Source organism: Microtus pennsylvanicus, chromosome 7 (assembly GCF_037038515.1).
Source record: "Microtus pennsylvanicus isolate mMicPen1 chromosome 7, mMicPen1.hap1, whole genome shotgun sequence".
NCBI classification, from domain to species: Eukaryota; Metazoa; Chordata; class Mammalia; order Rodentia; family Cricetidae; genus Microtus; species Microtus pennsylvanicus.
This window is the reverse complement of record NC_134585.1, coordinates 20,532,595-20,555,671: the sequence shown is the minus strand read 5'-3', so window position 1 is coordinate 20,555,671 and position 23,077 is coordinate 20,532,595. Positions and strand designations below refer to the sequence as shown.

Sequence of the window (23,077 nt, the reverse complement as noted above, 5' to 3'; positions counted from 1 at the left end):
TGTAATGAGATAAAATAAGAAACAGGGCGAATTTAAAGACCAAGAAATTATTTTGTGATTCTTGTCTCAGACTAAATTTCCCCTTAAAAATTTGAACTTGTAAATGTAAGAAATATTAATATCTTTTCGATTTAATTGTTCATCCTTTCCCAAATTATTTCTGCTTGAAAAAATTTCATTTCATTTCTTTTGAGAAATAATCAATACAATGAAACTACAGCATCTTGCTACTGTAGGTGATCTCAGAGGTCCCCTTTGATGGCCAAAAGAAAGAACACCTAAAAGAACATTCCTCAAACCGAGTCAGTAGTTTTTTATCACACAGCTGAGCTTCACCAGATTCATCTTTATCCCTGGCTCCTTCGCTTTATCAACAAAGCAAAAGCACTGCTTGGAGTATATAGCACCCTAAGTATACACACGGGCAGTGGGGGAGGGTGCAGGAAGCATAACAGAAATCCAACCAACGCCAGGTTGTAAAATTTATAGGACAGCCCCATGACGACTGTTTGTAGGAACAATCTAGTTAGAAGAGTGCAGTCATGGCCGTCTGAAGGAGCCCAGGGCACGTCAGTATTGATAAATCCGTCATGGCCGTCCTAAGGGACCCAGAGCACATTAGTATTGATAAACGGGAGAGATGAGTCCTGATAATGAACACTCAAGCTAAAATCCCCACATTATGCAAACACTGACCTTCAGTTAAAGCACTCTCTGGACGACGGGACATTACTGGATTTTCTCACTTTCTTCCTTGGCCCTGAAAGCAGTACCTGGAAATATTGTTTTTGTGTGTTTCTTATTTTGAAGTTCCCTGAAGTTGCGTAAGGTTCGCATAGCCAAATGACAGCATGATGGCATCTTTAATTAGAAAGACTGCTTCTTAGAGAAGAGAAAGAGTAGGGCATAAAGTCTTTTAAATTCAGTGAAACTTTTGGTAAATAGCTTATAGTAATTGATTTATAGAGAAAATACATTGTTTAGAGTCCTGGATTGGGTGGGGTTTTTGGTTTAAACATACAGAGAAGGAACCAAAAAAAATTGGCCAAGACATGGAAAAGATCACATGACAAAATAGATTTTTTTAACATAAAGGTTATTAAAACTGTGTTGAAAAGAATTTGGTTTCTATCTTACAAGAGCAGGGCCATGAGCAGACTTTGGCTGTGTTTATACTGACGGGTGGGGGCTGGTGAGATGGCTCAGTGGGTAAGGAGCTTGCTGTCAAGCCTGACGACCTGAGTTCCATCCCTGGGTCCTCGTAGCTGAGGAGAGAACTGACTCTCAAGAATTGTCCTCTGACTTCTTCATGTGTGTCATTTCACAAGTGCGCCTACACACATGCAAAGAAGACAAATAGATTAATAACGAACATAAGTACAAAAGTTAAAACAGATAAACTGATGAGTAGAGTTGGTTCATCCCCAGGAATCATGTTCTCTGTGGCCCAACTCAGACTCCTTCACTCTTCTATGTTATGTGAACCCCTCAGTCACTCTCAGTGAGCATCAAAACGTTCACTGCATGTTCCCCTTACCTCCCGTGTGCACCCTGCTTTCTACGGAAGGACAGCAGACAGTGGAGTCAAGTCCCTGCTCCATCAAGCTTTCTGAGGCCCAGTTTACCCACTCACTATCGGGAACGGAGCAGGAACTCGTGTTGTTGATTCGAGAGTTCAGTTGGAAGGCATACCATACCTGGGGCCAAACACACACTTAGTAAATGTCAATGCCCTTCCCATTTCTGATTTTCATGTCTACTTTTTCCTGTAACCTTTACGTTCCCCCAGGGAAGGAAATATATTTTATATTCATAGCACCTTGACGAGAGTAGGCATTAAGTGGTATTTGTTGGGTTTAACTTCCTGTCCTTCTACGGAAGCATTTCAGTTTTCTCTTCACCTTGGATTGAGATGAACATGTTGCCTTTATGAAATGGAGGACATAATTCAGTAGAACCCCCTTCAATTGCGACTTACTCCTTAGAGTTTGATACACCAAGGATCAAATCACATCCCTGGGAACTTAATTATACACTACAAAACCTTACAAGCCTGTCTCGTGACATCACAGTGGGGGTATTCTGATGTGTTTAAATGGTGGTCTCTATTTGTAGAAACCTAGGTGACGGCATAAGAAGAGGGTGTAGGAAATAAACGGCAGAAAGAGAGAAAATGAGAATTATGTCACTAGACATTTCAATTACCAGCCCCCAAAGTATGTTCTGATTTACTAAAACACCAAGAATTCATTTTTTTTATGAGCTCCCCTTCCTTACCAGTAGTGGGAAGCACCCTGATCTTCCGCAATTTGTCCCGTTCATCCAGCATGCGACTTGAGAACGGACAGAAACCTTCCAGTTCAGCAGATATGATTTTGTAACCCATTGGTTACAGAGCAAAGATGGACGTACCACGTATGCTTCCGTCGTCAACGTGTTAGTGCGCCTCCCTTCCTGAAATACAGGCGCTGAGAAATCTTCCTTTCTGACGCTCACGGGTGACTGGTTCTTTGCACGGATCCTACAGACACAAGCCAAGTCTCACGACACAACGGGAACATATCCAAGCATATGTTTGTTTGTTTGCATGATTGACATGTGAGAACTGGTTGAAAAATGGTTTTTCTGGCATATATTAATGATGGGTTTCACTATGACATTTTTTAATCCATGTATATAACGTATTTGGTGATTCTTACCTCCCCACCATGACTCTCTTTTCCCCCTCCCAGTCCCTCTGATCTCCTTCTTCCTCTCAAGCAGAGAATCTCTCTCTTTCCACACCCTTCTGTGTGTGTGTTTGTATGTGTGTCTGTCTCTGTCTCTGTCTCTCCCTCCATCCTTCTCTCTGGAGCCATGCACCTTTCTGCACATGGATGTAGAGGTCAGAGGTCAGCATCAGATATCTTCCTCAGTCACTCTCTACCTTATTTAAAAAAATTAAAACTCATTTAATTAAAAATTATAATTACATCATTTACCCATTTTTCTTCCTCTCTCCAACCCTTCCCATGTACCCCTCTCTTGCTCTTATTCAAATCCGTGGACTCCTTTTCTTTGTTACACACACACACACACACACACACACACACACACACACACACACACACACGCTCTTCTCCGGGGAAGTCTATTTCCCCAACTTTCATCATTCCTTAGTTGCCTGTAGTTCTTTGTCTAGGGTTGAGGCCTCCCCAGTTCCCTCTCTCACGTTAATGTGTCTAATGCCATCCCAGTTCAGGTTGTGGTTAGGCGGACATGTTAGTGAGACTTTATAGGCGTAGCTTCTCTGACGTTTCTAGGTGTCACAATTTCACAGCACACTCTTCCCCTGGCTCTTGTAATCTTTTCCCCGCCCCCTCCTTTAGCAATGATCTCTGAGCCTGAGGTGTTATAGATGTATTAGCTGGGACTGGGCACCACACAGGACTGGGCACCACAGCTCTACATTCTGATCAGTTGTGGTTTCCCGTAATGAACTTCATCTGCTGCAAAGAGAAGTTTCCTTGAGGAGGGGTGAGAGCTGTACTTAGCTGTGGCTCTAAGGACAGACACTCAGAATGTAATTAGGTGTTATGCTGACTTAGTAAAGCGGTAGCGGAGCTTGCCAATTGGCTAGGCTGGCTGTTGGGCTTGGGCGATGGTCCTGTCTATGCCTTCCCAGTGTTGGGATTACAAAGGTGGATGGTGGGATCCAGCCTCAGGTCCTCAGGCTTGTAGAGCAAGCACGTCACCAACTGAAACATCTTCCAGCCCTGAGAGCCTTATAATATTACTTTGTTAGACTTAAAATTACACATTAAGTCTCATTTTCTTCAAGGGACCCTGAAGCATGGAAGCTCTTTGACTCTGGATGACGTAGGCTCATTGAGAACCAAATGGACTTCTCATTCATGTGTAATGCTGACTGCACACATGCAGTTCCCACCTCTTCATAATCATCTCTAATCAGTCCACTGAAGGACAATTAGCTAGCATTTGTTGTCTCTGAATTATAGTGGGTAAAACTGAAGTGCATTGCTGACTCTGTTAGCTAGCTAGGAATTTGAGAAGAATCTGGCACTATATAATCTGCCTTTCTTTTCATTTGCAGTTTCAAAGAACATTTGAGTCTCTTAAAAATGTTTCCAACAAATCTGACCTCCAGAAGACCTACCAGAAGCTCGGGAAGGAGCTGGAAAACCTGGATTATTTAGCCTTCAAACGTCAGCAGGTAGGATTCGGGATTCTCCTTCGGTGGAGAAGGTGAACAATTCTGACTTCCTGCTGTCCCACCTGTTAGAGGTGCAGGCAGGTCAGGGAGACTCATCTGCTAATGATCTGGGTAGAAACAGTTTGTGCTGATCTCTCTGTGTTCCTCTGGCTACCTACAGTGTTCACTGTGGTCCTGGCTCTTAGATGGGTACTTTAGGGGTTTCTGCACATGTCCTTTTCTTTCTTCGAAAGAAGATTCCTGCGGCTTTGTGAAGGTCTAACGACCCTTTGGTCATGACAGCTCAGCAGCACAAAGGGAATTTCTATGATAGCTTGGCCACATGACTTTTGGATTTGGCAGGGTATATCCATCTGGGATCAAGCCCAAAGCCTAGGAAAAGGGTTTGGATGAGCATACAGAGTATGAAAAAGAGAAAAAAAAATTCAACAATAGCAATTGACCTCTAGTTTGTTTTTTTTTAAATGTTTGAAGATGAGTAAAACCTTGGCCCACTTGAATAGTTTCAAGATAATCCCAGAGACAAATCAAATCTTCATAAGTTTGCTTTCAGAATTGGTACTGTACACACCTGATTCACAATGATACATTCCACGCGTGGCGGGGACAGACATTGCTGCAGCAGCAGGCTCTTCTCGTCAGGCAATGTTGGCTGCAGTTTCTCTACGGCCACTAGGTGGCAGGGTCGTCAAGCTTTTACTTGGTTGCCAGGCTTATTTGGATTAGGGCAGACATCAGCTGTTTAAATTAGGTTGCCTGAACATTGAGAACAAGCTTAGTGATAGCCGATGTCTAGAATCGCGGCTAAATGGATGACCTGGCATTTAAGAATCTCTTACGTCGGCGTGCCTGTCTCGTGTTGCTCGATTCACAAGTTTTGGGCCTTTTGTGTGTGGGTTTTCAAAGCGGTATTTTTGTTAAACCACATCAAGTCCATGAGATGTGGCTTCAGAAACATGAAGAGAGGTGAATTGTGTGCTGGGTTCCTGCTCTGTCATAGTTCCTCTTCAAACTTAGGTATTTAACCTTTCTGCGGCCTTCTGGCTTTAAGGGTCATATTTGTTTTATGGATTGTTCTAGACTAGGGCAAACGGTTTATCTTGACACATATTTTAGATGGAAGAAGAACATGCTGTTCATTCAAGTGGGTGTTAGCAGACATAACATGCGTGTCAGTGTTCCCCGGAGCTACCACAGTGAATTCCCAGACACGGCTGTTCAGCATGCACACCGCGGATCCATGCTCTGGACAGTATAGCTCCCATTCCACTTTTGTTCCCAAGATCATATTTTACCATCAGGCGCTGTTTGAATTGGCAGGCAATAGTCACTCCCCTCGCGCCCGATCCCTTCTCATCTAAGCACGTTTCCCGTGATTAGAGCCTTACATTAGCTAATTGTAAACTTGGAAGAAAGCAAGAGCTTCAAGGGCGGAAGGGCAGAGCTCCGAGAGAACGGTACTGAGGACAGGCGTGTGTGAGGAGAGGGCGCCATGACCACGTGAATGCCTGTGGATGCATGCACTCATCTATGCCCCTGCCTCAGCCATCATATGTAACTAATGAGTGACGTCACTAATGTCGTGGCAGTACAGTGGAATCAGTTTTATCAGTATCGTTTGTAGCGGAGAATGCCACATAGTTGTGGAACCCTTCTAAGCTGCTTGTGCAGGTCTGGCCTGCCTCCAGCCCTGGAGTCAGCATTGCCTGGCTGGGCAGGGCTTAAGGATCTGCTCTTTGACTTGGAAGGGATTTGTCTTTATCTTCCATCCTGTTCCTTTAAAGTTCAAAAAAAAAAAATCTATTAAGCACACAGTGAAAAGTACTTTTTTTTTTTTGTTCTTTTTCTTCTTACTGGGAAAGATTCAGATCTCTGTAAAACTGCTAATTCAGCAAGACAACTTCCTTGTTACAGAAGCTGGGTTCTTCATCCCGAGGCTTTGTGGTGACTGCACTTCTGATCCCAGGGCACTCACTGTTCTTTGTAGTAGCACAGTGTAAGCCGCAGGAGGACAGGGTCCGTGGCTGTCTCCATCTGTGCTGCCTGCCCAGGCCCACAGTATCTGACCATGGCAACATTCAGGAGGTATCGGTGCTGCCATTGTCGCTGCGAGCAAAGAAACATGCCCACAGTCTCGGCCTCAGCCTGTGGGCCCATAAACCAATGTGTTGTCTAACTTTGAAATGCAGGTAGGCGTTAGTCCTGACCTCTTCCTGTGAAAATGCTAACTGATTCCCTTTTGCCCAATTTGAAGTGTTTTCATAATTTATTTCATTCCTGTATCCACTTTGGAAAAAAAGAAGATACTAATATCCCCCAAGGTCTTCAGTTCTGGCTGGCCAGTTCACCAACGGTAGTAATTCTTATGGATTCATTCACTAAATTTTTTTTATTTCCTCATGAAATATTTGTATGTATTCACTTTCTTGATACATATCTCATAGAGATTTTGTTATAAATATATGTATTTCTTTAGAAAACTTGAATGCCATAGGTTTATTCTACTTGAACACAATGACTATATTTTAATATTCTTTTTTGAGAGATTTCTTTCTGAATAATAGGTAGATCCTTATTGTACTTTGCTTTGTTTTTTTTTTAAAAATATTTCTAAAAAATCATGGGGGGAGGGAGAGGATAGAGGGATTGAACATGTTTGCGCATGTGCATTCTATGGTATGTGTGAGGACAGAGGACAACTTGTGGGAATTGGGCCTCTCCTCTCACCACGTGGGGTCCTGGGATACAGTTTACATCAAGAGCCTTTGCCCGCTGAGCTGGCTCACTGGCCATTCCATCTCCTTCTCGCTTACCTTTTTTTTGAAGAGTTATTGCATGCTGTGTCCTAAACGTGGGTGGGCTGTTGCTGTGTTCTTTCCCAAGGAATGAACGCTTATACTTGAGTCAGAGCAGGAGAATCTTTGGATTTTCCCCATGTTCACAAACAGTAGTATTGGAAGTAGCATTGGTGGAAAGAGGCGAGAGGGGTTGTGTAGGTGAGGGAGGGGCAGGTACGCCAGGATGAAGGGAGCAGATGACACAGCCACGTTAGCCTGGAGCTTTGGAGGCTCATTGCTTGGTGTCTGGGACAAATTCTGGTCATTTTCCTGTTTTGATTTCATCCTATTCACCAATGCTACATGGGCACGGTGACAGCAATACCAGCTGCGCATAGACCCTAGACTTATGCATTAATTTGAGCAGTTATAAATCAAGACCTTTTCTTGGGGCTTTGGTTCTTATGAATAAAATAACTTTTGCTAATCTAGACTGTAATCTAATTCCTTCCTCTCTTCTACCCTTAATGCTTACAATAGCATTGTAAAACACATCCCATTTTCACAGGCTTCCAAGACCTTTGTTACAAATTAAAATGGACATTATTGGATTGAGCACTGGGCACACTAAAACACACTTCTATGCCGGTGCAAATGTATTTGAAATGAAAACACTTCAGATGTGTGTCCAGGTTGGAACACCCTACACACGCTTGACTCTTGTCTCCCTGATCATGCCTGCTATTCTAGCCTTCTGACCTCCACACAAGGTTTATATAACTTTGTATTTAGACGACCTTAACCCCTTTCTATTTACTTATTTCAACCTGACTCGTTCTTTAAAGCTTTCTCATGGCACCGCATCCAGTGTCCTCTGGTCAATAGGTAACCTTCATTCTTAGCTTTTGCCAGTGAAAATCCAAGTAGTTCAATGGCTAGAGGGTGGGTGTTGTAATCATCCCTACTCATTGTGTTTGCACTGCCTTAGCCACGGACTTTCTTCTTTTAAAACTTGGGGAAAATAGCACCAGACGTGAGCCTGTTTTAAGAAAGTATGACGAGGTGTAAAGAAAGTCCTTTAATGTTTACAAACAGCTCTGCATGGCATCTAACACGTCTATTAGTAATAGCTATCAGGATGTTGTTTAGTGTTAACCTCAAAAACCCATTTCTTAAATGGTTTATAATTTCTATAGGGATGCATTTTCCATTTATATACCTTTGCTTCACACACAGGATCTAGTGCTGTTCTGAAAATTATGGAATGATTTTGGATGTGTGTAGTCGGATGACTGGTGAATATGATCACATAGAGAAAGTATTCTCTCTCAAGAAGGGAGTTATGATGGGACTGGGGAGATAGTTCAGTTGGTAAAAGGCTTTCTGGATAGGTATGAGGGCCTTAATTCAACCCCAAAGCCCAGTGCTAAGGGTGTGTCCATAATGCCAGTGCTTGGGAAACAGAGACAGGAGGCTTGCCAACCAGCCAGTCTGACCAATTTGGTGACCTTTAGGTTAGTAAGTCATTCCTTCAACAAGGGTAGGTACAGAGTGATGAGGAAGATACCCAACATGGACCTCTGGCTCCTAAATGCACACACAAGCACATACGTGCACACACCGACACACGCAGACACACACACAGACACACATACACAGAAACAGACACAGACACACACACTCACACACACACACACATAATGGGAGGGGAGATGGCAACATTTGGTTCCAAAAATGTCTTTACAGTGATGTCTCTTGATTGATAGAGCAATTATAGCCCTCAGTGTTTGTGCTAAATAATTCCTTAGGGATTAAAGTTTTAGACCCAATATGACAACTGAATTCCAGTTTGTTCAATAATGATGCCCTTTCTATGTGTCCAAATTTCCTTCTGGGCTCAGCGCAAAATGATTCCTTCTTAGTGCTCATGCTCAGAAATGAACAAGTTTTTTTCTTTTACTAAACTTCAACCCTTTCCAGATAATTAGAATACCAGAAAGAACATGATATCCAGTAGAACTGAATTTAAATTAAAGCCTTATCAATGAAGCAAATTAGAAATAAATTGCATGAAATTTACTTTGTAAAAATGCCTTCAGCGTTTAGTATTTCTTAGTTGCTAGTAGTTCCTTGTCTAGGCTTGGACCTGAAATGATATACATACAATAACAGTACACAGACTAAGCAGGTTGTATTTATATATTTATGTATATATAAATATAGATAAATGAATAAATAAATGATGTAACTATAGGTAAAGAAAAAGAAGACATGAATTTGAGAGAGAGCAAGGGGATTACATGGGTGGGGGGATTGGATGGAAGAAAGGGAAGGGGGAAATATAATTATATTTTAATTAAAAATTAAAAAATAAAAGGAAAAGCCAAAAGAAATGCTTTCAGGTTAGTTAAAAACCTTAAATTAAAAAACAAAATTCTAGGGAGCTGGAGAGATGGCTCAGTGGTTAAGAGCATTGCCTGCTCTTCCAAAGGTCCTGAGTTCAATTCCCAGCAACCACATGGTGGCTCACAACCATCTGTAAAGAGCCCTCTTCTGGCCTTCAGGCATACAGACAGAATATTGTATACATAATAAATAAATAAATTAAAAAAAAACAAAATTCTACATGCTATCTTTTGCTATTTTCATAAGGCCAGTACTAATCAACATCAGACCATATTATCATCAAACTGTTAGTGGGGAAAATAAGGAATTGACTTCCACTTACAGGCTCAGAAAATAACTTTCTAACAGGACCCAGGTAGCATAGCTATTAAACTTTCACAGTGGGAGAAGATTCTGAGCATGCTACAGAGAGAGAAGACACATCAACGGTCTTACTTAAGTGTGAACACTGTTAGCTACAGTAACAACTGATCTGGCAAGGTGTGCCTTCTGGTGCAATATTGGCATGGATTTTCTGAGAGTAACCAACCACTTTATGATTAGATTTAAGGCCTGCTCCATTTTAAAAATTGAGCTCAGGCCTAGTGCTCTTAACTGGGACCCAGGTCCTAGGTCCTAGGAAAGAACCCAATACTGTCATCCTGTGAAATGGACATGATAACAAACTGCCCTCTGCATGCTTATCTTTGTACTCATAGATTATGGAATCTCTCAGCCCTTATTCAAGAAGTTTCTTTTTGAAGTAGGTGGTAATTAATACAGAGACCCCAGACTGGTCAATGCGTAGAGACTAAGAGACTGTGGGGTGCTCAGCTCTATATGAGGTGCTGAACCACATCCCTCTTCTCAGTGCTCAGGACTTAGCATGGATGAAAGAAAGGGTCAGAGGCAGTGGGTAGCTGCAGCAACACATTGTTGGCTATGGTAGGACCAATGAGCACAAACTCAGTGGCTGTGACTGAACGCACAAGACTTGCGCAAGACTAAGCCAGACAAAATCCCACCATAGATGAGGGAGGGGACCATGAAATCTCACTCCTCACTGAGGAGTTGTTGGCAGTTTATGGCCACTGGCGGGGAGAGAGTCAACTTTCTTCAGGGATGTGGTCTTGAGAGGCTACCCATGCTTCAATAGATAACCCTACACACACACACACACACACACACACACACACACACACACACACACACACACACACACACACACACATCTACCTATCTATGACCCTAATTGGACTCAATGAGGTTTAAAAACAAAGCGCAGGCTATTGGGAGAGCAAAGTAGCAGAAGGGATGGGGAGGTATTGGAGGGGATGGGGTTTAAGTTTTATCAAAGCACATACACATGTCTGTGCAAAGAGCAGAGTGAGGGATCTGGGGTTACAGGAATGATGAACAAGGGGTTGTTAGTCAAAGGATACAAACCTTCAGTTTTAATATGAATGGATTCTAGGACTCTTGTGTATAGCATGGGTGGTGCTTGTCACATTAATCTGATTATAGTAATCAGTATGTATTTATTTAACAATTGCATTATAAAAATATGTCAGGTATAGATCTCAAATTGTCTTTTAGAATATCTTGAACGTACGAATAAAAGTTTAAAAGGAAAAAAATGCAGATGGGTGATGACTAACCACAAAGAAAATCATCCTATGCTAACCCTTGAGCTTAGGAACCCTGGGGATTTAAGATTGCAGAAGCCCAGGCTTGTTGCTAGCACATAGCAAAGAGGAAGATGACGGATTCCAGCCACATAAAGATATATGGAAAGAAAGAAGGCATGTGCCACTGTCCTGCGGGCTGCCCAAAGAACCTGTAAGGTACAGCAAGCCCTCATGTGAGCTTTTATGGAAGTGGAGGTTTGTACCTTTTATTGAAGACTTTAAAAATAGGAGTGCATCTGGAGTTCTTTAGGTGCAGTCTAAGAAAAACTGGAATTGGGAACAGGGAGATGGGAGGCGCTTCTGGAAGAATCTTTAAGCAGGAGATTCACATCAATGGCCGTTGTTAGATGAAATATGTTAATTGCTCAATTGGGAGAAGATCCTTCCTTTCTCACTCTGTAATGATTGCAGCTCTCTTGAAAGAATCTTGATTAAATTCTTCCTTTTAGGCATAAGTGGGCCAAAGACTGCTACATTGAAATATTCATGTTTGTCTTAGACAGCGTTCTGTTTCTTATTTACCAAGTCAAGTCAAATGACTATTTTTGACACTTACAAATCTACTTCTGAAGATCTCCAGGCATTTCAGATATTACTTAAGAATTCACGACAGAGTATTTAAAATGTTCAATTATACAGTAGCATGGTATACCAAAAGTCAGTCCACCCCAAACATGTTTCATTCTATCCAATACATATCTTATTGATGTGCACATTGGACAGAAGATGCCATTACTTTTATTTTTCAAATTCCCTCCCCCCACATGTATGTGTATGGAAATAAGCATGGAAGATTCTCGAAAAAAACCTCCATTCCGGTATAGACCCAAAAGATTTATGTTAGGAATTTGTAGAGATACATGCATACCTGTGCTCATTCCTGTAGCATTTATAATAGTCAAGATATGGGACAAGCCCAGATATCCAGAAAGAGGTGAACAGAGAAGGAAATTGTGGTATATATGCAACAGAATTTTATTCAGCCATAAAGAAGGATAAAATAATGTTACTGGAAAATGCATATACCTATACACATACAAACACATACACACATACATGTATACACATAGACACACATACATACACAGAGGTTGTACTCATTATTAAAGGTTATTCTGAGTCAGAAGTTCTTGAATTTTTTTCATTTCTGAATTTCTAGCTTATTGCCATAACTATCCAACCATTTTCAGTTCTTCACCAACTACAGATCTTCATAGGGTAATTCCTTTCTCTATAGTTAAAAATCTGAAGAAAATCATGAATTTTTATGTGAGAACCCCACTCTTTACTTTAAAATGAATGTCCAAAATGACTCTCCATCTAAAATTTGATTTTCACTTCAGTAGTTACTACTCAGAGCAAGTAGAATCTTCTATATAATTGGTAAGGTAAAAGCACAGAAACACATTTTAAGTCAAGACTTGCTGCTCTCTTTCCATCTGCTGCCCTCAGAGCTCAGTTTATTGGTGTCACCTCGATCACTGAGGGAGGAGGCTCATTTTTATGTACCAGAAAAGATTTATTATTTTTCTTACAGGGTTGTTTGCTGTGTGATAATTTGCCCTGTGGGCAGCTTAAGGCTACTGTATAGTCGGGAATGTTTGTTGAGATAGTTAATGCTTCGTGGTGGGTTGTTTTAAAGTTTACAATGCTGACAGGAATATCGGAGGCAACAAAACATTTTGGCCTTTCTTCAGCGTGTTGGTTACTTGTGCATGTCTAGGTTGACCAAGTCTGTAAGATTATCGGGGAATGCTGGCACTGGGGGAACAAAGTTCTGGGGGAGTTAGCCATGAGAGGATCTTATCTATCGCGTCTGAAGTTACCTTTCTATTAGCTCACACCGGTTGTACAAGATGTTAGATCTCATTATGATATCTTCATACCGTACACTATGTGCATATTGATCATATCCACCTCCATACCCTGCCCTGTCTCCCCAGCTCCGTCATATTGGTTCTTTTCTTTTCCCCAAATAGTCCTCCTTGTATCGAACTGTCCCTTCAGCCCTGGGATGAATCCCACTAGACCATGGTTGGTGGTCCTCTCTTACACTGCTGAGAACAGCCTGCTCCTATTGTGCTGAATTTTATATCTATGTTTACCAAAGATACTGGCATGTAATTTCCTTTTCTCGCAGTGTCCTTATCTGGCTTTAATAGCAGGATTATGCTGGCCTTGAAAATTAGTTTGAAAGTAGTCACTGCTTTTGGAAGAATTTGCAAAGGACTACCATTAGCTCCTTTTAAATGCGTGTCAGATGTCCCGTAAACCTCAGGCCCGAGACTTTGTTGTTGTTTCTGCTGCTGTTGTCCTCACCCCCTCCTCCTCTAGACAAGGTCTCAATGCTCAGCCTGGCTGGCTTGGAACTCAGAGGTATCTGCCTGTCTGTGCCTCCTGAGTGCTGGGATTAAAGTGTGTGTCACCACGACTGGCTATTTAATCTTCTGATTTATTAACCTGCTCAGATTTTTCTATGTCCTCATGGTTCTGTATTGGCAGATTGCATCTATTATCTAGAAGTTTATCCATTTCTTCTAGATTATTTAACTTATTGGCTTGTAGCTCTTCGTAGCTGTCTTTTATGCGTCTTTGAATGTCTGTGGAATTCTGTTTTTTTTCCCCTCTCTCACTTCTGATTTTTTTTTTGCAATGTAGCTAAAGGTTTGTCATTTGAATTTATATTTTTAGTTCTAGCTTTTGAAACTTACTTTTCACATGAAAGAACAGGTGTCTGCACATAATATGTTTTTGTAATCATATATTTCAGCAGTTGTAGGAGTTATCTTTGCTATATGGCCTTGTCATAAGCGAAAGAGGATAGACTGACTGTGAAAGCAGCCCAAGGGGAGGGAGGAAGAGAAGAAGAGACGAGGAGGAAGGTGGGCATACTTATCCCTGGATTGTCCACTCTGAGTTGACCAGCCTGATGGGGCCACTTCGTACTGACTCAGCAGCATTTGTTTCAGAAAGTCCAGCTGAGTCCCTTGTTCACTGTGGAACTAAGGAAAACAATCTCAGACATATTCTCACTAAGCTCTCGTGTCCATTGCGCGTCTCTCCCTGTGTGCACAGTCAAGAGAACACCACAGCGACTGGTGCTGTGTCCAGTGCGCGTCTCTCCCTGTGTGCACAGTCAAGAGAACACCACAGCGACTGTGGCTGTGTCCAGTGCGCGTCTCTCCCTGTGTGCACAGTCAAGAGAACACCACAGCGACTGTGGCTGTGTCCAGTGCGCGTCTCTCCCTGTGTGCACAGTCAAGAGAACACCACAGCGACTGTGGCTGTGTCCAGTGCGCGTCTCTCCCTGTGTGCACAGTCAAGAGAACACCACAGCGACTGTGGCTGTGTCCAGTGCGCGTCTCTCCCTGTGTGTACAGTCAAGAGAACACCACAGCGACTGGTGCTGTGTCACTGTCAGGTGCCTGCCCCTGTCATGGTTTTGGTGTTAATGGCAGCCCTAGGAAAGTGCTCACTGTGCTACTGGCCAGATTTCAGAGGGAGGACTGAGGCTGCTTAGCTGAGGCCAGAGGCTCACACTTTAAACACCTGTAGACGGGAAGCTCTTTGTCGGGAGCTGATGGCCCGAGGGCTAATTTAATATGTAACGAAAAGATCAGTTTGTTCATTTATTTTTAAAAAGCATACTAATTTTGGGTCTCTACTATACATTCGGACAGCTTCAAGTTTGCTTCTTTAGAGGAAACTATAGTCAGCTTGACATTCCATCTCATTCCCCAAATGTGGCTGCTGTCGAAACAGTTATTGCCGAAATGGATTCAGGTGAGGAAATACCACCGGCATTGTGGGTCTGTTTCACTCCATGCTGCAGAGAGTTTAGTCTCACTTTCATAGACTCTAGCTTTAAACAACAGCAAAATAAATCAATGTCATCAGTATTTTTCAGAGTCAGTATGACATCTTAGAATTTTTCTAAATAGCTGTTCTATGGCCAAGTGGCTTGTATTCATTGACCACATAAACTGTATTGAGTAGAATATTTTAGTATCACTTACTATATCAAGATGCCACACTATTAACCTATAATGCACATTGAATTTTTCTTTATATATTTTTTTAGGCTCCTCTTTATTTTTTTTAAATTTATTTATTTATTAAGGATTTCTGCCTCCTCCCCGCCACCGCCTCCCATTTCCCTCCCCCTCCCCCGATCAAGTCCCCCTCCCTCATCTGCTCGAAGAGCAATCAGGGTTCCCTGACCTGTGGGAAGTCCAAGGACCGCCCATCTCTATCCAGGTCTAGTAAGGTGAGCATCCTTAAGAGTCCTATTTATTTTAAAATCTCTTTTGGGCTGCAAGCACACAGAGATAACATATGCTAACATTCTCCATATAAACACAGCCCCTAATATTATAAGCATCTGGTAGCATCACAGGTCAGTATTTATCATCTACTCCGTTATAAAACCTTTGTTCCAAAAGAGCCGTGTGGGCCTATTAGACAGAGCTGCAATTACATAGGTGATGGTCTGGAGCCGCCCGGAGCTGCCGCACACAGCAGATGACCTGCGGCTTTCCCAGTAGTGTGCAGCTTGCTGATGGGAAGAACTCTGATTACAGGATCAAAGTGGTCAGCTTGTTTTGAGGGCTTTTTTTTTTTTGTCTTTTGCTTCCAATCTTAAATTGCATATTTTGTTTTATCTTGTTTGCTTAATGAAGAAGTTGTGGATTTGTAAGCTTCTCATATCTACTGTTTGCCTTTTTTCCCCCAAGTTTTATGTGAGAGTCATTGACAATAATTGTGATGTTTTTAGAGTTTCAGTAATGATCATGTCAGCAGTGAGGGGACAGAGAAAAAGATCTATACTGTCACCTTCGGTGGCCTCAGGAGTTGTTCTAATCTTGTAGGGACTGTCACTTAGGCAAACCGATGCAGAAAAGAATTTCAGGAACAGCGGCTGTGGAGCAGAGTTGACATTTTATGAAAACCAGAAAGATGCTCAAGAAGTGGTATAGACCCACACCTCAGAGCATGGGTGGACTCTCAAGGACATAGTCGCAGTTTATTAAAAGGCACTTACAGATTTATTATTGTTATTTATGAGGCCGAGTGCTTTGCCTGTGTGTATGTCTGTGCACCGTCCATGGGCACAGTTGAAGTCGTTGGATCCTTTGTGACTGGAGACAGTTGTGGGTGCTGAGAATCAAACCCGGGTCCTCGGGAAGAACAGTCAGCACTCTTAACCACTGAGCCATCTCTCCAGCCCTGACATTTATAGATGTTTTTTTAAATATAAAGGTTAAGGGGAAGACGATCTCAGAAAAGATAATACATACCCAAGTGTGGGTGTGGGCTCCTGAAGGGAGAGTCACAGTGTGTACATATTAGCCACGCACACCACTGTGGTGTTTAGGTTACACCTCAAAAGCTTGCTAAGGAACCCCACTCCCCCCCCCCCTCGATAAATAACTTTATAAGGTGGCTCTGGAGATGGCTTGAATGGAACTCTAATCTGAGAAGGTAGCAACAGGAGCCATGAGGGCCACATAAGGAATTTGGCATAAATGGGGTTCCTTGTGAGAGTCCTGGTTTGTAGCTGGGGAGGAGAAAGGCCTTAAGCAGCCGTTAATTGTGTTGACTTCTTCCTCCCGGCCAATGAGAGGTTTGAGCCGATTCCCCGGTGAGGACCTTCCCCTTCTCATGTTCTCACAATGTCCCCTGCCCTTGTACCTCACCCAAGTCACATGTGAATTTGGAGAAATTAAGTATAGGCGGTAATTCACCAAATTTTGAGGTCTCCTTTCACTACCTTGTCCTCCTGCCTCCTCCCCAACCCTTTCCTCTCTTCTCTCCTTTCCTTTCCTCTCTTCATGCTGCTGGTTAAATGTGGCCTTATTTGTGCTAGGCTAGTGTCCTGCCACAGCAGATCCTTAGGAGTATCCTACCGTGACACACTCAGGAGCATGCGCCAAGCCCCTAGCGTTGACTGAAAAACCAGTGATGATGCTGAAGGACGTGGGTAATTGTTTTTTTTTAAGTTAAGTAGATTATACTGAACATTATTTTATTTTTAAAATGAATTTTAGCATTAAAGCTTTTATTCTGAGAGTTATTAAATGGAAAATAGTAATCCCACTTCAGAATAATAAAAAAGTAGTTAAGGTAGATATATAGCGTATGGAGGGTGAATTATGTTTTATCTTGAGCTGCTCTGAAAATAAGAGTATATTAGAAGAATTATAGACGCTGGAAATAGTGTCTGTAGCTTATGATTATTAATGAAGACTCTGGTCAGCATTCTTATTTGCTACCTCTCATTTTTTTCTCGTGTGTGTATGGTGGTGGTGACATGTGTATACTAAGGGGAAATTTTGGGGGAGTTGGTTGTCCCCGTCCACTGTGGGTCCTGGGGATTCAACTCAGACTGTCAGGTTTGAAAGAAAACACTTTTGCTTGCTGAGCTCCCTAGTTGGGCCTCCCTTCCTTCCTAATGTGGGCTCCAGGGGATCAAACTCAGGCCCTCATGCTTGTAAGGCAAACAGTTTGCTCCCCGAGCCCTCGGCCTAGCCTCCATGTTTTCTCTTCTGAGATAGTCCTGTTGGGTAGCTCAGGCAGGCTTTGAGCTCAGGATGCTCCTCCCTCAGTTCAGGATGGCAGGTGTGCCCCTCCATGCGTGTCAAACCACAACTCGTTTTTTTCCGAGTCATCCTCGTGGCTGTGCCCTTAATCAAGTTCCACAACATATTTAAAAAGGTTCCTTTGGGCCAGGGGTAGAATAAACAATGGACCGACAGCTTACCATTAAAAGGAAACTAAGATTACTCAGCAGTAATTTGGGATGTTTGGACTTGTTGTTCTGTTAAGGCCAGTGCATTAAAAATAACAAGATAGTGTATTAAATCACGACAAAGCTTTGACTTGGGGCCGGCTTTCAGGAAAGGCAGAAAGTACTTCATTATCTTTAGGGCTGTTTTCTTCCCAAGCACTAACACAAGCCATATATTCGTGAATACAGTCCCACCGGTGGATGAGGCCAGCTTGATGAAAATGAAATTGTCACGCAGCGAGATGAAAGCTGCGTGCTCTACGCATGGAGACCATTTTCCATTAGAGTTACAAAGAAAGCCGGTTTCTGGGAAGAACATGGAGTTTTGCATTATGTAAAAAGACTTTCTACTAATGGGCTTTAATGTAGAGTCCCAGTCACTTGAACAAAGAAAATGAAAATGACCATTATCCACGTCACAACAGAGGGACTTCTATGCTGTTGTGATTGTTATTGTTTTTGTCAAGTTGACATAGCCTAGAATCACCTCGGAATGGAGTCTCAGTGAGGCATTGCCTAGATCTGGCTGGTCTGCAGGCAGGCCTGTGAGGGATTTAACCAAAATGGGAATAGCAAGCCGACCAATGGTGTGTGTGTGTGTGTGTGTGTGTGTGTGTGTGTGTGTGTGTGTGTGTGCGCGCGCGCGCGTGCCATTCCCTGGGTCTGTGGCCTGTGCTGTGAAAGTGTAGACAGAAGTGAGAGGAGCAGGTGCATGCATCTGTTGGGAACGTAATCGACCTGCAAATAGGATTAATCAGGCTAGCGTTAATATCAGCTTTATTAAGGGGAAGAAGGGAATAACTTACAAAACCAAGGTTCCAACAGAAGGGGAGGCGGGGAACACACCCGCAATATTTCTAAGTAAATATTAGCCCAAGGGGATCCTGCCCTTCAAGCAAGGTGATTGGCTGGGCTTCCTCTACATGCATCTATATTCTTCCTGCTCTTGACTGCGGACTGCGGACAGGATTGACTGCAGACGGGATTAGTTTCTTTAAGTTCCCATTGCCTTGACTTTGGACTGCAAACTGGAGTCGTTAGCTAAATAAACCCATTTCCTTTTCATATGCTTTGTGTCAGATATTTTCTCACGGCAACAGAAACAAACGAGGACCCATGCAAGCTTTCATGCTCGCCCAACTGATAGAGAAGAGCAGACGTTAGGAGTCCTTGTCTTCGGCGATTCTCCGAGGTTCTGGGTACCTGCTCTTCGGGCTAAGTCTTTAATTTATTTAACAACATACGATGGATCTGTGACCTGAGCCACAAACTGATGAGTGAGAACAGCTTACATCTCGACAGGACTGTGGGTCCCCGTCTTGCTCCGTCAATCCTTTCTCCATTTCTTCTAACAGAAACCAAAACCACACTCGTAACGCTCACACAGGCGATGGCATTATTTAGTAAGAAGAGGCAGGGGTGGTGGCAGAGTAATCACAAAGGGAGAGCAAATCCCTGCAGGGGACTAAAGGAGTGTAGAGCGTTCGAGGTGGTCACTTGCACTGATGAAGGAGTATCAAGACGTGGATACGGCAGTGCTAGGTTTCTGCGTAACATGAAACCAAAGAGATGCTTTCCTAGAATCAAACCGCAAGGCTTTGTGGCAGGATTTTACTTTGAGACGTTAATCATGTTCTTTATTTTCTTTCTCCTTTTAAAATGTCTTCTCCCACACTGGGCCTCCCACTCTAGAGGAAAGTTTTACATCAGGCTTAAATAATAAAAATGACACATTCTTGATATCTTGCTAGAAGAGGCAGGTTAGTTATAACCAGATTGTCTTCCTTCGCTCTTTCCTGTCACCCCAGGAAACTCTCCAACCGGGGGAGAAGAGCTGCAAGGGAGTGGAATCTTAAACACAGCTTGTTTTCCAGCAGTTTCCTGCCGCACCCCCACTTGTCTCAGCATGGGAGCCTTGCTAGGACTTACTCCAGCACAGTGTGGCATCTCTGAGATGGCCAGTAAATCCGGCATATTGTGTGGGCCCCTGAGAGTGCATAACCGCCTGTGAGCCTCAGAGTAAGAGCAACTGTTTCTTGTTCCCGTTGTTGGATCAGAATTTCCTTTTCAGTCCTGGAATAGTATGTAAAGACATAGATGTATTTTTTTTTCTTTGAGACCTGAGAATAATGTAAAAATCAGCTGAGGTTAAGGAGCTTGATCACGTGGAGGAAATACGAAACAGCAGAACAATTTGGTTGCGTGACAACACAGCTGATTTCTGGGATCACGAATGCCACAGACTGCAGTACTGAAGACCAGATGGAGATGTGGCTTTAGGAACAGGAGGGCAGCAGATAACCAAGGCAGGTGCAGATAGGTGTGTATATATCTATTTGCCAGCTTCCCTGTGTTGGGAGCGGTATGAACCTCCTCTGCCTTAGACTTATCCTTAGGGAAGAGACAACAGGATAGAATTTGGAGAGGGACTGAAGCATTCATGTGCTGCCTCAGCTATAAACCTAAGTAGGCTGAGAAATGACTCAACTTGGATGAGTTTACTTGAATAGGATTAGATTAAGTTGTTGCCCTAAAAGCAAAATGAGGCTTGGGGGAAAGAAGGAGGAAGAGGAGGAGGAAGAGGAGGAGGAAGAGGAGGGCAAGAAGGAGGAGGAGGAAGAGGAGGAAGAGGAAGAGAAGAAGGAGGAAGAGAAGGAGGAGGGGAGAAGGACAAGAAGAAGAAGAAGAAGAAGAAGAAGAAGAAGAAGAAGAAGAAGAAGAAGAAGAAGAAGAAGAAGAAAGAATTTTATTGTGGGTCCAAAAGTTATAGTTTTGTATCTTTGTGATCATGAAATTCTATCTGCTGTAAAGTTCCAAATCTAGGTATGGTTAGAGAAAAATTGTGGTGTCTGAAAGTATAGCAGAGATTTATATGGGAGAGAGGGAAGGGGAGGAGTGGGATGGAATGGAGGGGAAGAGAAGAGAGTGCTGTGTGCATGATGGTGGGTGCGCATGTATGTGTAGGTGGGGGAGAGTTGTAGGCACATGTTGGGGCAGCATCTCTTGGGTCCAGCCTCAGTGGGGTTCACACATTCTGGGGTAGGGGCGTGTGCATTAGAAAAATTAGGTAGGAGAAATAGAGATATGAAAGAAATACAGAGACATAGGATAGAGCCCGGAGGACAATCCAGTGAACACTGAATCTGCCCACATTTATTTTCCATATGCTTATATACCCCAATCCCCAAAAGGGGGGAAGAAGGCAAAAGACTGCTTTAACATGACACAAAGAATAAACAGAACAATTACTTGCTTCAATACTTGAAGCATCAAGAAACTATATCTTCAGTTAAGTATTCCATTGTTTAGGCAGGACGTGCAGTGGCCACACCTTAGACCAAGCATCCTCTAGGGTCAAACCTCCTGTCATATCCTCGAAGGAGCAGGAATAGTCTTGAATTCTCTGATCTTTGATCAGCATGGAATGAATCCACCTCTGTGGGTCATCTCAACACCCAAACACCAAGTAACCACATCTTAGGTCAATATACCCTGTTTGTAGCCACTCCTTAAGTCAGACCTTTTGCCAGTAAGTATGAAAGAGCCAGAGTAGGCTTAAACTCTCTGACCTTCTGCCAAGGTGGAGCAGACCCACTTCTGTGGGCCCCCACAGGGGAGATCAAGTACTGGGCACTTTAATCATTTACTTTGAATTTTATATCCATGTCTGTCATAACTAGGGGAAAATGAAGTATCATTTTGGCTAAGTTAAAATATAAGGTGTTCAATTAAATTTGAATTTCAGATCAATGAAGAATAATTTTCTAATAATTTTGAATGTGTATGACCTATACATTGCTTGAGATAAACCTACATTAAAAAGTATTCATTATGAACTGGATATTAAATTTAAATGTGAGTGATTTGTTTTTATTTGCTAAATCAGAACCTAACTCTTTGGCCAGTGAAAGAATAAAAACATTCCATACTTTATCCACCCATGTATGAAGTGTGTAACAGGTGGTGGCTGTAGAACAGGTGCTGCTATTATACGCAATGGCTAAGGCAATTCTTGAATCATCCAGCTGGGTTAGGCTGGCTCTCTGAGGCAACCTAACAAGGCCAGGCAGAGTAGATACGTTAAATGCATAGAGAATTATAAAAAGTAACCTACTTAGTAACTTCTTTGAGCACACACAAATAGTGAGGGACACAGTTAGGTTTTTCTGGGTCTGCATTGCTGTTACAACACAAACTCGGTTTTAAAAGAAGTTTTTGGGAACATATTTATGGAGCAAAGCAAGGCATTCTTAAAAGCCACGTGGTTTGGCCATGGCTTCTATTTCTCATGCTCCTCTGTGCCCGTCAGGCCTATGGGAGGGAGTCTTCAAGTCCTTCACAGGGAACGGGCCTTTGAAATAAGTTGACTCTTAAAAGGACATCGTAATGCGTTACTTCATTTCAGCTTGGCATTTTAGTCAAAGGATGTTTCTGAAATTAAACCAGTGGGAGTTCAGCCAAAATAGTGACAGTGATGTCATTCAGAGGAGTGTTACGCTGCACTAAGCGGCCCTAATCATTCACAACTTTGAAATCATACAGCGGTTTCTCAAGCCTCCTCTGTGAAAGTGTAATGCAGGTTGACCAGATGGAGCACTTTACCTGGTTGGGATACTTGGCTTTTAGGAGCCATTTTGAGATCTCACTGCGAATTCTTCCGTGCAACTGCTCCACTGTATCTGGAGAACAGATACCTACCAGCTCTGGCTCTTCCTACTCGTTCTTCTGCAATGATTTCTGAGTCTTGGGAGGAGAAAGTATGGTATAGATGTCTCATTTAAGGACCCAGCACTTTGCAGTCTCTTGTTTTCTATTTTTGACCAGGTGTGGGTCTCCATCTTAATTGTCTATTGCAAAAAGAAGTTTCCATGATAAGAGGTAAGAGTTAAGAGACTCACTCTGCATAAGCTACTCACTCATCTGCAGAGATCAGTCATTAGGCGTCAGTTTAATACTATGCCATTTAACAGGAAGTTCTCCTCTAGGGCCTATGACAGGTTCCTGCTCCTGATAAGAAGTCTTTTTTTTTTTTTTTTGAAATGGGGTCTCACTGTATAGCTCTCACTGACTTGGGACTCATTTTGTAGACTAAGTTGGCTTTGAGCTCACAGAAACTCCCCTTCTTCTACTTCCTAAATGCTGCAAAACAAAATTTGTAAGATAAACGTTATGTTAAAAATATTCGTTTTGTGAGCATTTTTCTCCCTAGGGAAAACGAGGACCACTG

At 42.6% G+C, this 23,077-nt stretch overlaps 1 protein-coding gene across 4 annotated transcripts in view; it reads left to right on the top strand.

The window, feature by feature from the left end:
- The window catches only part of Ctnna3 (catenin alpha 3), a 1,278,003-nt gene that overhangs the window by 86,621 nt on the left and 1,168,305 nt on the right, over window positions 1-23,077 (top strand). For all 4 annotated transcript variants that reach the window (XM_075980084.1, XM_075980083.1, XM_075980082.1 and 1 more), the window contains exon 5: window positions 4,094-4,213. In XM_075980084.1, coding sequence (XP_075836199.1) covers window positions 4,094-4,213 — 120 coding nt within the window. The remainder of the gene's footprint in view (window positions 1-4,093; window positions 4,214-23,077) is intronic.